Raw genomic sequence first — 12026 nt, 5'->3', positions numbered from 1 at the left:
TATTTAGGATTTTTTGCACTACGCCATGATCACTCCAACTTATAGGTGCAAGAAGGTGCAGGAGATTTGTCCTCCCGTCCTGTGTAAATACACAGTGAATTTGCTTAGTTAATGCGTATTCAATGCATATTTCTACCACTCCCATAGGATTGCATGGGCTATTTTGGTCCATAATATGGACTAAAATACAACATTCTGAGGTTTGGTTTTTTTTTGTTTCACGTGCATTTAAAAAAAATGCATGTTTCAATACCACAATGAAAGTTAATAGGGTTTCATCACTGAGTATTACGCCAGCTGTTTTACTCGCCTGTCCTATACACACAAATGCCTGGTTCAGCTGAGTGTTTGTATTTTTAGGGAGGTAAGCCAAACCTCTGGTGCCAGCTTATCTCCTGTGGAACAAAAGAAAATTCAGCATGTCAAATCATCCATCACTGACCCCTCCCCATACAGATCAGTCATCTGGCTCTGCCGTTATCAGCCGTTTCGGGTGACTAAGCTCTTATGTGTATGTCAGCCTTTAATCCCTTCTGTAGGGATGCGTCACGCTTCATTATATGGCAGTCTAGTGGATGGAATACGCCTACCATAATACAATGACATTGTAGACCCCTTGAGGGGAAGGCCTCTGCTTCTGCTCCAGCATTACTGCACACACAGCAAGGTTCATAAAGATGGTGATGAGGAGCTGGAGTGGCTGCACAGAGTCCAGACCTCAACCTGATCAAACACCTTCAGGCCTCCGGCACGCTTGTACATTTGTGGCTATGTGCCGTGTTAATCCACAGACCTGCTATGAGGCTATGCACGTGGATGCCATGGTCTACATGAAACTCCTCACCTGTCCTGTACCCATCACAGACAAGAAATGGGACATGACGAGGCATACGCACCGAGCCAAACAATTAATTGAATTGCTGTTTGTAAGCCAGACCTTCTCATCCAAGTGCGCCAATTCCCGCAGGCGCTCTGTAGCCTTGTGTAAAGCCTTCCCAGAAGAGTGCAGGCTGCTGCAGCCACAGAAGCTTGGTATTAATGGCCCCCAATCTCCTATAAGGCCGTACAGTATACACTAGAGCAGCGGTGACCCTGGCGCTGCTAAACTAACTCTCAAACCAGAAGAAATGTAAGATCTTCATTCTAGGCTTCTGTTCTTTGAAGTGGGTTGTCAAGCTCCTCAGGATAGGGTATCAGTAGCTGATCGATAGGGGTTTACCGTTGCGTGCCAATCGGAGCTGCAGCATCACCGCCCATTCTCCTGTGCTCTGTGATGGTAAGAGTTCTGAGCAATGACTTTATGGCCTCTGATTGGCAGGCAGCAGTCACCTGACTCCCGCTGTCAACCGGGAGAATAGCTGGGCTGATATAGAAATTTCAAAATGTAAACGAACATCAGAAATGTAAATGTTCCCCACAAGCGAATTCCAGGAGGTGTTCGTACCTGCGCTACTGTTATCTTGATGCCCGAGCGCAGGCCTGCTGGTTCAGACTCTGCATGTGGGGGATCGAGGATGCTGTGAGTTTAGGACGTACTGACCTCCTATAAAGCTGTGCCGGTTTTTCTCATGATGTCTTACTGACCCGCAGGCCGCTCTTCAGCATGGAGTCATTGCTGGACGGAAAGGATTCGGGAGTATTTTTGTGGTTGCCAGTGGGAACGGAGGCCAGTACAACGATAACTGTAACTATGATGGATATGCCAACTCCATCTACACGGTCACTATAGGTAAGGGCATAAAGCAGCTTACCAAGTTAAACCTTCCTGTTAACACTTAGGATTTTGGAGAATTGCCATCCCCAATATGTCCCTTTTCCTGATACTGGCACAGGTCCCTTAATGTATGATGTTTATATTTAATGGCCGCTGTAGTTATGACAGGGTGACAGAGCAGAAAGTCGCTACCCAGTAGTCAGGATGTCGCATGCTGTTCTGTGGGGAGCGCATGCATCGCCCTGAAGGGAAGAGATCTGCGCAGCAGAGGACTACCCCTTTAAGAGCGGCAGGCTGCTGCCGGTGTTGGGGAAGAGATCTGCTCAGCAGAGGACTACCCCTTTAAGAGCGGCAGGTTTCAACCAACTGCCCTACGCTCTGTTTTTGGAGTTTCTAATCACGTAAAACGTCCCCAATGTTTCATGCGGGTGGGTTATTAGAGTGGCAGTCTTGGACTTTGATCGGTATATTGATATGTTATTTTTAAGGTGCTGTTAATGAAGCCGGTAAAATGCCTTTCTATGCTGAAGAATGCGCTTCGATGCTGGCGGTGACCTTCAGCAGCGGAGACAAACAGATGAGGAGTATTGTAAGTGCTGAAACTTCTTTCTTCTATTTCCAATGTAAATGATTGAAGTTACAAATTCTAATGCAAATTTACAAGAGTTACAAATGACCATCACAATCTGATCTACCGTTTTGTTCTGCTGTTCTCTGCAGGATTCTCAGTAGCATCTTGTATCATATCAACTAACTGCCTATACAAAAAACATTAAAGGGCCCCTGCGGTGATTTTCCCTTTTTTTTTTGTCGCTGTATATATGTCGGCTAGTGTAACGGTTTATCCAGTGTGACACCCTTCGCCTTCATCGGTTCTTGCCTTGCACACAGTTTTTGAAGGCACTCTGCAGGGAGGTTTCTTCAGACATCTTGGAGTACTAAGCACAGATCTTCTGTGGATGTCGGCTCTCTCCAATCCTTCTGTCTCTTATAATCCGAGATTAGATGATGTGAGATCAGGCTCTCTTGGGGCCATATCATCACTACCAGGACTCCTTGTTCTTCCCAATGCTGAAGATGGTTTTTAATGACATTGGCTGGATGTTGGGGGTTGTTGTCGATTGGCTCCAAATCTATTCTGCAGCAGGACATCTGCCTAAAACGTTTGCACGGTACTGTACACGGCAGCATGCTCCATCGACTTCGGTGTTGTAAAGCCAACAGTTTACTTTGCACGTACTGGAAGTGCCCAACAAAATCTATTTCTGCAGTGATGGAAGTGGAAGAATAAATAGAGCTGTGTGAACACAAAGTAAATATCTAGGACTTTTCCTGACTGATGGCAGCAATGCAGCCTGCTGCTTAACCCCTTCCTGCACAGCAACTATGCCATAGAGAGCAGGTATTGGGGTACCATTGTGATTTCCATAAATTTGACAGCAGAAGTAGCGATACAAGCTGTGCTGTTCTTGCTGTGAAGTAGATACTCTGATCCTGGCCCTTTAACCCCTTAGATGCTGACCACAACATCTCAATGGTTTACAGATGGAAGAGGCTCCCTCTGCTACTCCTTTGGCCCCACAGTGATCGGATTGCAAGGTTTTGATAGATCACTACAGTTGCAATCAAAATTTTCTTGCCTCCTAATGGCAGCCAAGGTTTTGCTGTGTTCCCCAATGGCATGGACAACACCTAGTACCAGAGGTGGTAGTTCTTCCCACCAGCTGTACCCTATCTGCAGACACTGAGCTAAATCTGAGCTAAATCTTGGAGGAGGCAGACCTCTCTGCTTTCAATTTTTTTTTTTTCCTCTTGACGGGATTCGGGGATGACATAACTTTTCTGATATCCCCTGCTGCATCACACCAGGTAGGTGTCTGCCCAGATCATGACCCCCCCCCCCCCCCCCCCTCCCATGGACCCCTACATAAGGGATGCAGAGTTTGGCTAGTTGCTCTCTGTACTTGTGGTAGTTGTAAGCTTAGTCTTGTGGCCAGTCAGTCTCACCTGCAATGCGAGGCCCCCTCATTTTTCTCAACCTTCCCCCGCTCAGCTTTACTGGCCCTCTGAAATGAGCACTTTTGTCAGTCTTCCTGACTGTTTTGGGGGTACAACAGGCCTGAAATTCAATCCATCTGCACTGAGTAATGAAAACCGCTTTTTGACCTTTCGACTAAAATGAAGTACAGTATCTGCTTTTGTCAGGTTAAGATCTGTTCCCTCCCTATCTGGAGACCATATATTACATGGATTTTTAGAAAAGGAGCTTCCACTGCCCACTCCTTACTAAAGTGAATGCCCAGGACTTTGGGCAGAGTGCTTTCACTGTGGCCAGTACCTTCTGTAGGAAGAGTAATGCAGCACGTTGAGACTTTGACTATGCATGGTGGTTATGTACCGCCCCATTACCCCCTTCCATGGAAGAGTAATGTAGTGCTACCAGACTCTGCATCGGTCACGACTTTGCAGCTATGACCAGCTTCTAGCAGGCTTATTGTGTCTTCTCCAGAAGAAGAGTAGTTGCATCCCGGCTCACTCTGATGGTTGCAAAGGTAATCGTGTCCAATGCATTGTTGGCCTCTGTATTGGATATGATTACACAGTGAATGCAAGGTAAGGCAGCCTCCATCATCATGCTTCCCTTCCGTGGGAGGAATGTATGACTTCTGTACATGACTCGGACATGCAGTGGTCAGACGTATCGGGGTGCGGTTACTTGCTGTACATGGCATGGTTACGTGGTGCTTGCTAGCATCAGGCACTTCATTTTGGAAGGCATAACCGCATATCTGCTGGGCTCTGTATTTCACAGTGTTAAGCAGCAATTGGAAGTATCAGCCGTCCACATTAGATCCTTCCATAGGACATGTACCTGGGCTTCTCATAGACTGTCTAAGGTGATTACACAGTTCTGGCGAGCATTGGATCATCTCATTACCTTCTTGCATGGACAAAATTGAAAATGTAAAAACATTCATAGCCGCATTGTTGGAAAAGTGCTTGGGCTTTGCTATCGTGTTTCAAGTCTCCTGCGTCTGCTGAAAATGGATTGAGTACCCACGTTGGTATTTTCAGGGTACATAGATCATGAAACCTAGTTTGCATGTCTCCTTTGGCTTGTTTGAGGTGTGAGCAAAAAACGTCTAAGTCTGCTTCTTGAAGTTTTGTCTCCGTCTTCGCATGCAATTTCTTGAAGACTCAGAAACTGACAGAGCTCACGTTGACTCAGGTTATTGGTATGAAGGTCCAGTTTGGCGATGAAGGTAGATTATACCTTTAGCCTTAATGAAATTCATTTTGTCTCCTTGTAGCTTTGTGTTGACCTCGTTAAGTTAGTCAAATAAGTCTGCGAGATGGGCAACGTCAAGACGTCGTAGTTCGATTGCATCACAAAGGCTTGGGTCAGTCGGCCGAAGAAACTCGACTACTGTGTCAAAAAGTTCATAGAAGCGTCGTAAGCACTTTCCTCTTGACAGCCACCTCACTTCGGTGTGTAGGAGTCGATGTTCGAATTCTTCGTCATGGTCTTGACAGAGCTTGCAGAAAAGACTTTGTTCAAAGAGTGCGCTGTTATCTTGTTAACAGCATTAACTACATAGTGCAGAGAATCATGCAATCTCACTTAAATGTTTAGCAACAAGGTGCTGCCTATGGATCACACAGCGGGCGGCCATTATGCCAGGTACAGCAGATTTTAAATGGGCTATAAATCCGCGATATCGACCAATCATGGATGCAGCTCTGCCGGTTGCACAAGCAAATACATTTGTAAAAGGGATGTTACAACTCCTCTTTTGTATATAGAGGAGCCTTTCATGTCTGTTAAATTTCTGGTAAACAGTTTTCACTACCTCTTCATTCCGATTAATGAAACGAACATAAGCTAGCAGCAAAGCTTCATTGTCTCTAACTGTGGACTTATCAATTTGCATTACAAATTCTGTGTTCTTTAACACGTCCAAAAGCGTTTCTTCCACATCAGCAGCCATCTCGTAAATTCTTCTTGAAACCGTGTCATTACTCAAAGGAATCTCTTTCACCATGGCACGCGCATCCGTTCCCAGCATAGTCCTGACAATCTCTTTAACTGCGGGTAATACAAGTGTTTCCTCAATAGTATGTGATTTGCCACATTGCGCTATTTGTAAAAAAAACTTTATAGAAGGCAAGCGGCCTTTGTCAACATTGAAAGCAGATTTTTCAAATGGCTTGCCTACAGTGCTGCGGTTCTTAAACTTTGACTTTAAACCTTGGAAAAATGAAATGGGCTTACCCACTTTGTCTGAATGCATTTTTGCAAGGTGATCACTCAGTCTCGAAGGCTTCATAGCTTCATTCGAAAATGCCCTTTCGAATCAAATGAGGCACAAGGGAAGCTGTCCGTTTGTAGAAGGGATGAATCCGTATTTCAAGTATTCGAATATTGATGGCATTTCTTCTCAGCCATCTTTATAATGTATGCTTCAAGGATGCACTGCTTATGTTGCTTTATCATATAAGACTACAACTCCCAGAGACCCACACAAGTGAAAGTTTGAAGCGGTTCCAGCCAATCAGCAGCATTATGGAATACAGCGGGTTAGGTTGTGCTGTTAGGTTATCCAGTGTTATGAAGTGTGACTGATCTGTAGCGGAGTCATGGCGTTATAAGAGTCATACATTATATGATCGGTTTAGTATTTCACTGCTTGTTTTCGGATGGATTATCGATGAACAGCGAGGTTTCACTACTAATTTTTAGAAAAATGTAGTTACTAGTGTTTAAATATGGGGTTACCACTAGGGGCGCCAGGGCCCACTTGGTGCAGGATGCTCGTCCTGGTGCTGCGGGGGCCTGGGCTGGCGGCTCTGTCCGGGGTTCCCCCACTCTGGTGGTTGGTCGGCCGTGCAGCGCTCCGGCCGGTGTGTGCCGCCGTGGGGAGGCGGCTTTATGATTTCCTCTGGTCGTCATGTGACTTCGCCCCGCCCCTCTGCGTGGAGAGTTCTGCATTTATACCTTGCTGGCCCAGACTCTGGTTGCCAGTGTTTTGGTTTGATTTCTCTGCCTACACCTGCAATAATTGACCTGACTTTTGTGTGTTCGACTTCGGCCTTTTTATCTGACTGTTTTGCCCTTCTGTACTCTGCACGTGTCTTTCAGTTTGACCCTGCTTGTTTCACGACTATTCTCTAGTCTGCTCATTTGTTGCTTCCAGTTGCTCACCTTCCTTGGGGTCCCTGTCACTAGTGCAGCGCAGGGACCGTCGCACAGTTGTCGCCCTGGGGCCTAGCCCAGGGGGGCAAGTAGGTAGGGACACAGGAGAGGGCTGGCGTAGGGATCCCCTGTCAATCTGCCCCCTGCCAGTCGTAACAACTAGACAAAAGAAGCAAACAGAGCCCCCCCCCCCTTTTTGTTCCACCGCCCCCACGACGACTGTGTTATGTGACTAAAGAGGGGCGGGGGAGCGAGAGGAGATAAGTCTCCTGCACTGCCCCACTTCCCTGCTGGCCGCTCCGTGTGCAAGCCAGCTGTGCTAGCTCCACGGGAGCGCGGGGATACAGGGATGAGTGTTGGGCATTGTTTGCCCAACACTCGTCTAATGTAAATGGGCGTTAAGTCTCCTCAGCCTTCTCTTCTGCTAAACATTCCCAGATCCTTTAACCGTTCCTTATAGGACATGATTTGCAGATCGCTCACCATCTCGGTAACTCTTCTCTGAATTTGCTCCAGTTTGTCTGTCTTTTTTAAAGTGGGGTGCCCAGAACTGGACCCAGTATTCCAGATGAGGTCTGACTAAGGAAGAGTAGAGGGGGATAATGACCTCATGTGATCTAGACTCTATGCTTCTCTTATACATCCCAGAATTGTGTTTGCCTTTTTGGCTGCTGCATCACACTGTTGACTCATGTTCAGTGTATGATCTATTAGTATACCCAAGTCTTTTTCACATGTGCTGCTGCTTAGGCCAGTTGCACTGATCCTGTATGTGCTTTTTTTCATATTTTTTTTTTTTTTTTCCCAGATGTAGGACTTTGCATTTCTCCTTGTTAACCCCTTAGTGACGGCCCCATAGGGTTTTTATGTCCTGCCATTGCAGGACGTGTATGGAGCGCGGGCATCGGCTGTTTATTACAGCTGGCACCCGCGGGCAATAGCTGCAATCAGCCAGGTGCGGCCGTTCGCGGCTTTTAACCCTTTAAATGTCACTGTCAATTCTGAGAGCGACATTTAAATCCCCCGACCGATGTTCGGGGGTCCTATACGGTCCCCTCCGTGGTGAGAACGCAGGAGACGTGCAGGTGTCATGGCAGCTAGTGGTCTTCTAAAAGTCCTCATGACTGTCTTGGCAGTCTGCCCATCAAGCCGTCCCCATGGGGTGGCTTGGTAGGCTGCATGTCAGAATGCAGTACGATGTAATGCTATGGCATTGCATCATACTGCCGGAGCGATGAAAGCATCACTGTTTGTGCTCCCCCCTGGGGACTAAAAGAAAGTGTAAAGCTAAAAACAACGTTTGGTATCGCTGCGTCCGTAAAAGTCCGATCAAAGTAATGGATTATTTATGCCGCACAGTGAACGCCGTCCAAAAAAAATAAAGAACGCCAGAAATGCGCTTTTTTTTTGTCACCCTATCCCCAAGAAAAAATGTAATGAAAAGCGATTAAAGAGTCGTTTGTATTCAGTGGTACCAACGGAAACTGCAGGACGTACCACACAAAATGAGCCCTCACACAACCGTGTCGACTGAAAAATAAAAGTTACTGTGCGCAGAAAATTTAAAAAAATTAAATATCTTAAAAAAAAAAATTCAAGTAGTACAGCAAAAAAAAAACTAAGTTTGGTATCGTAGTAATTGTACTGACCCATAGAATAAAGTTAGTCATTTTTGTTGCAATTTGTGCGCCGTAGAAACAGGCCGCAACGAAAGATGGTGGAATGTCATTTTTTTCCCATTTCTCTCCACTTAGAATTAAGAAAAAAATTTTTGCAGTACATTATATAGCACCATTGAAAAATACAACTCGGCCCGCAAAAAACAACCCTCATACAGCGACGTCAATGGATAAGGAGGAAAAAACGGAAATGGGGGGGGGGGGGAAGCAAAAAAGCTCCGTCACTAAGTGGTTAAATACTATTCTAGTAGTCTTAAATACAACCTTGCAGTCTTTATCAGCAAGATCGCACTTTCATTGGCATTTGTTCTATTAGTTGTGTTGAGCGATTGGAATTTATTATTTTTTTTTAATTTTGGGAGGTTTTTTTTGCAAGTAGCTGATATCTTCTAAATTTGGCAAAAAACCCCCCCCAAACTAACTTGCAATGAGAGTTGACTAATTTTCATTGCAGCTGTACATCAGTCTGCTGACCCTCAGCTCCCCTAATTTCACTACACCAGGGGCAGGACCTAATAAGTTACCTGACACGCATAATACACTTCAACCTAGAAGGAAAAAAAAGGCCAAGTGTTACCCTTGTGCAATGGTGGTGGAACTCCATACATCACACTGACCCATAGAGTGAAATGAACATTGTTTGGACCAGTCAATTAAAAGGTTGCATCATATCCTCCCCCCTCCCAATAAGGTGGTACTGGGTATAACGGGCCAGGTATCCACCACATTTAGCACCCCCTGGAAATGCAGTGTGGCTTTGTGAGACTTGTAAGATTACTCTAAGAGGTGAATACGGGGTGTTCTCTGTAAGGATGCTCTGTGATGGTTCCCGTGGCAGAGGTGACCACCCATGTCTTTCCATTTTAGGTGACCTCAGACTGGGATCTGCAGAAGGGGACAGGATGCACAGAAGGTCATACAGGCACGTCTGCTGCCGCTCCTATAGCTGCTGGGATGATTGCTCTGATGCTGGAGGTCCGGCCGTGTCTCACCTGGAGGGACGTCCAGCACATTATCGTTTTTACAGCTACAAAAGTAAAGTGATGTTTTTTTGTTTTTTAATGGTTTTCCACAGAACCGTTTGTGTTTATTCACGGCGCATTATACTATAAATGGCTGATTAGAGCCTCTATCTAGTAGCGCGTTGGACCTACTTCAGAACGACAGCAAATCATCGTGTTGTAGATCCCACTCAGTGAGGAAATGGTTCTGCGGGAATATCGGCCCCTGCGGACAGGAACCTTCCTTTAGATGCTGCATATTAGATAGAAGTGCTGACACGTTCTGACCATATATATAACGGGGCGCAGTACTAACATCAGTTCTGGGGTGTCTGGGGGATATAAACAGCAGAAGGCGCAGTTCTTTCATCAGTTCTGGGGTATCTGGGGATAGAAACAGCCAGGAGAGGTAGGTTCAGTGCTCACATCAGTTCTGGGGTGTCTGGGGATAGAAACAGCAGGGGTCGCAATTCTCACATCAGCTGCGGGGGGTCTGGGGATAGAAACAGCAGGGGGCGCAGTTCTCACATCAGCTGCGGGGGGTCTGGGGATAGAAACAGCAGGGGGCGCAGTTCTCACATCAGTTGCAGGAGGTCTGGGGATAGAAACAGCAGGGGGCGCAGTTGTCACATCAGTTCTGGGGTGTCTGGGGATAGAAACAGCAGGGGGCGCAGTTCTCGCCTCAATTCTGGGTAACTGGGGATATAAACAGCCGGGGGGGTGGGGGGGGGGGGGTTCAGTTCTGACATCAGTTCTGGGGTATCTGGGGATATAAATAGGGGGTGCAGTTCACACATCAGTCCTGGGGTATCTGGGGATAGAAACCGCGGGGGGTGCAGTTCTCGCATCAGTTCTGGGGGTAGAAACAGCAGGGGGCGCAGTTGTCACATCAGTTCTGCGGTGTCTGGGGATATAAACAGCAGCGGGTGCAGTTCACACATCAATTCTGGGATATCTGGGAACAAACAGCCGGGGAGAGGAGGTTCAGTTCTCACATTAGTTCTGGGGTGTCCGGGGATAGAAACAGCCGGGGCGAGGTGGGTGCAGTTCTCACACCATTCCCGGGGTGTCTGGGGATATAAACAGCAGGGGGCGCAGTTGTCACATCAGTTCCGGGGTGTCTGGGGATATAAACAGCAGGGGGTGCAGTTCGCACATCAGCTCCGGGGTGTCTGGGGATAAAAACAGTAGGGGGTGCAGTTCTCACATCAGTTCTGGGGTGTCTGGGGATAGAAACCTTTTTTTTTAATAAGTCAAGATCCCATCACTTTGGGCTGGATGTAACTACAGACAGCATTTTCAGGGACCGCCCTCTTATACGTTTCTATAGTATGTAACTCATGATTTAACCCTTTCCATTCCAATTTGTATTCTGGTTTCCCTAGGGGGCTTAATCTTTTTCTGCCGTTATAAAAGGGCGCTATCTGCTGGCTAAAGCCAGTACTGCGTGAGGTGACAATTTGGATAGACTGACAGCAGAGAGGCTGGCAATATACAGTAAGAGAACCTCGACGGACGTCTTCCAACATTGGAGCTGTACAGCCTTAAATCATAACGTCTTCAGACGTCAGACAGTGGATTGGAAAGGGTTAAAGAATAAAAGAAGAATGCAGATCTTCTGCTAAACATTAGTATATATTCTCTGTTGTATTCACTAATCGTCTCCTGACGCTCTTCCTCCCAATCCACCTGCAGTATGAAGACCATCAGGCAGCCTGGGAGACCAACGGAGCCGGATTTAGTCACAGCCATCAGCATGGATTCGGCCTGTTGAATGCCTGGCGTCTTACAAATGCTGCTAAGGTGAAGGAGCGTCTGACAACACTATTTCGGAGGGATTTCTGCTTGTTGCTAATACTTTCATTGTCAGTAACATCCATCCAATAGGAGTGTATAGAAGCTGTGTGTGTACGTATGTATGTACGTATGTATGTATGTATGTATGTATGTATGTATGTATGTATGTATGTACGTGTGTGTGTGTGTGTGTGTGTGTGTGTGTGTGTGACTGGAATATAGCTTTCTCTGTGATTTGTAAAACTGACCCCTTGTTGGGCCACCTCTAGCTTGGCAACAAGATGTGATATATGCATGGAGGCCTCTAGATCAGGTAAACTCGTCGACTGTGGAAGCTGGTGTCCCAGATGGTCCCATACATATTCTATTGGTGATAAATCTCGCGACTGGCCATGGAAGTGTGACAATGTTGTGGGGGGCTTACTGTGACCCCTTTGTATGTGCGGCCGAGCATTAGCCTGCTGCCTCTTGGAAGCCTCCATGAGAGGTACACATGTGGCTGCAGGATGTCCTGAACATATCGCTGAGCTGTCATTGTCCCTTATACCACTACTAAGGTTGACCTACTGTTGTATGCTATGGCCCCCCCAGACCATCTCCTCAGCAGGGGGCAGGATTGAGCTGCTCACTCCGAGGTCTCC

At 46.7% G+C, this 12026-nt stretch overlaps 1 protein-coding gene across 1 annotated transcript in view; it reads left to right on the top strand.

Annotated features, from left to right (window-relative positions):
- The window catches only part of PCSK7 (proprotein convertase subtilisin/kexin type 7), a gene marked incomplete at its 3' end in the record, with an annotated part of 28587 nt that extends 17130 nt beyond the window's left edge, over positions 1 to 11457 (top strand). The window contains exons 7-10 of the mRNA XM_066605995.1: positions 1591 to 1729; positions 2203 to 2303; positions 9455 to 9622; positions 11284 to 11457. Of these exons, the coding sequence (XP_066462092.1) occupies positions 1591 to 1729; positions 2203 to 2303; positions 9455 to 9622; positions 11284 to 11457 (582 nt within the window). The remainder of the gene's footprint in view (positions 1 to 1590; positions 1730 to 2202; positions 2304 to 9454; positions 9623 to 11283) is intronic.
- Positions 11458 to 12026: the final 569 nt, after the last annotated feature.

The sequence above is a fragment of the Eleutherodactylus coqui genome, chromosome 6 (genome assembly GCF_035609145.1).
Source record: "Eleutherodactylus coqui strain aEleCoq1 chromosome 6, aEleCoq1.hap1, whole genome shotgun sequence".
NCBI lineage: Eukaryota > Metazoa > Chordata > Amphibia > Anura > Eleutherodactylidae > Eleutherodactylus > Eleutherodactylus coqui.
This window is presented reverse-complemented; position numbering and strand designations above follow the sequence as displayed.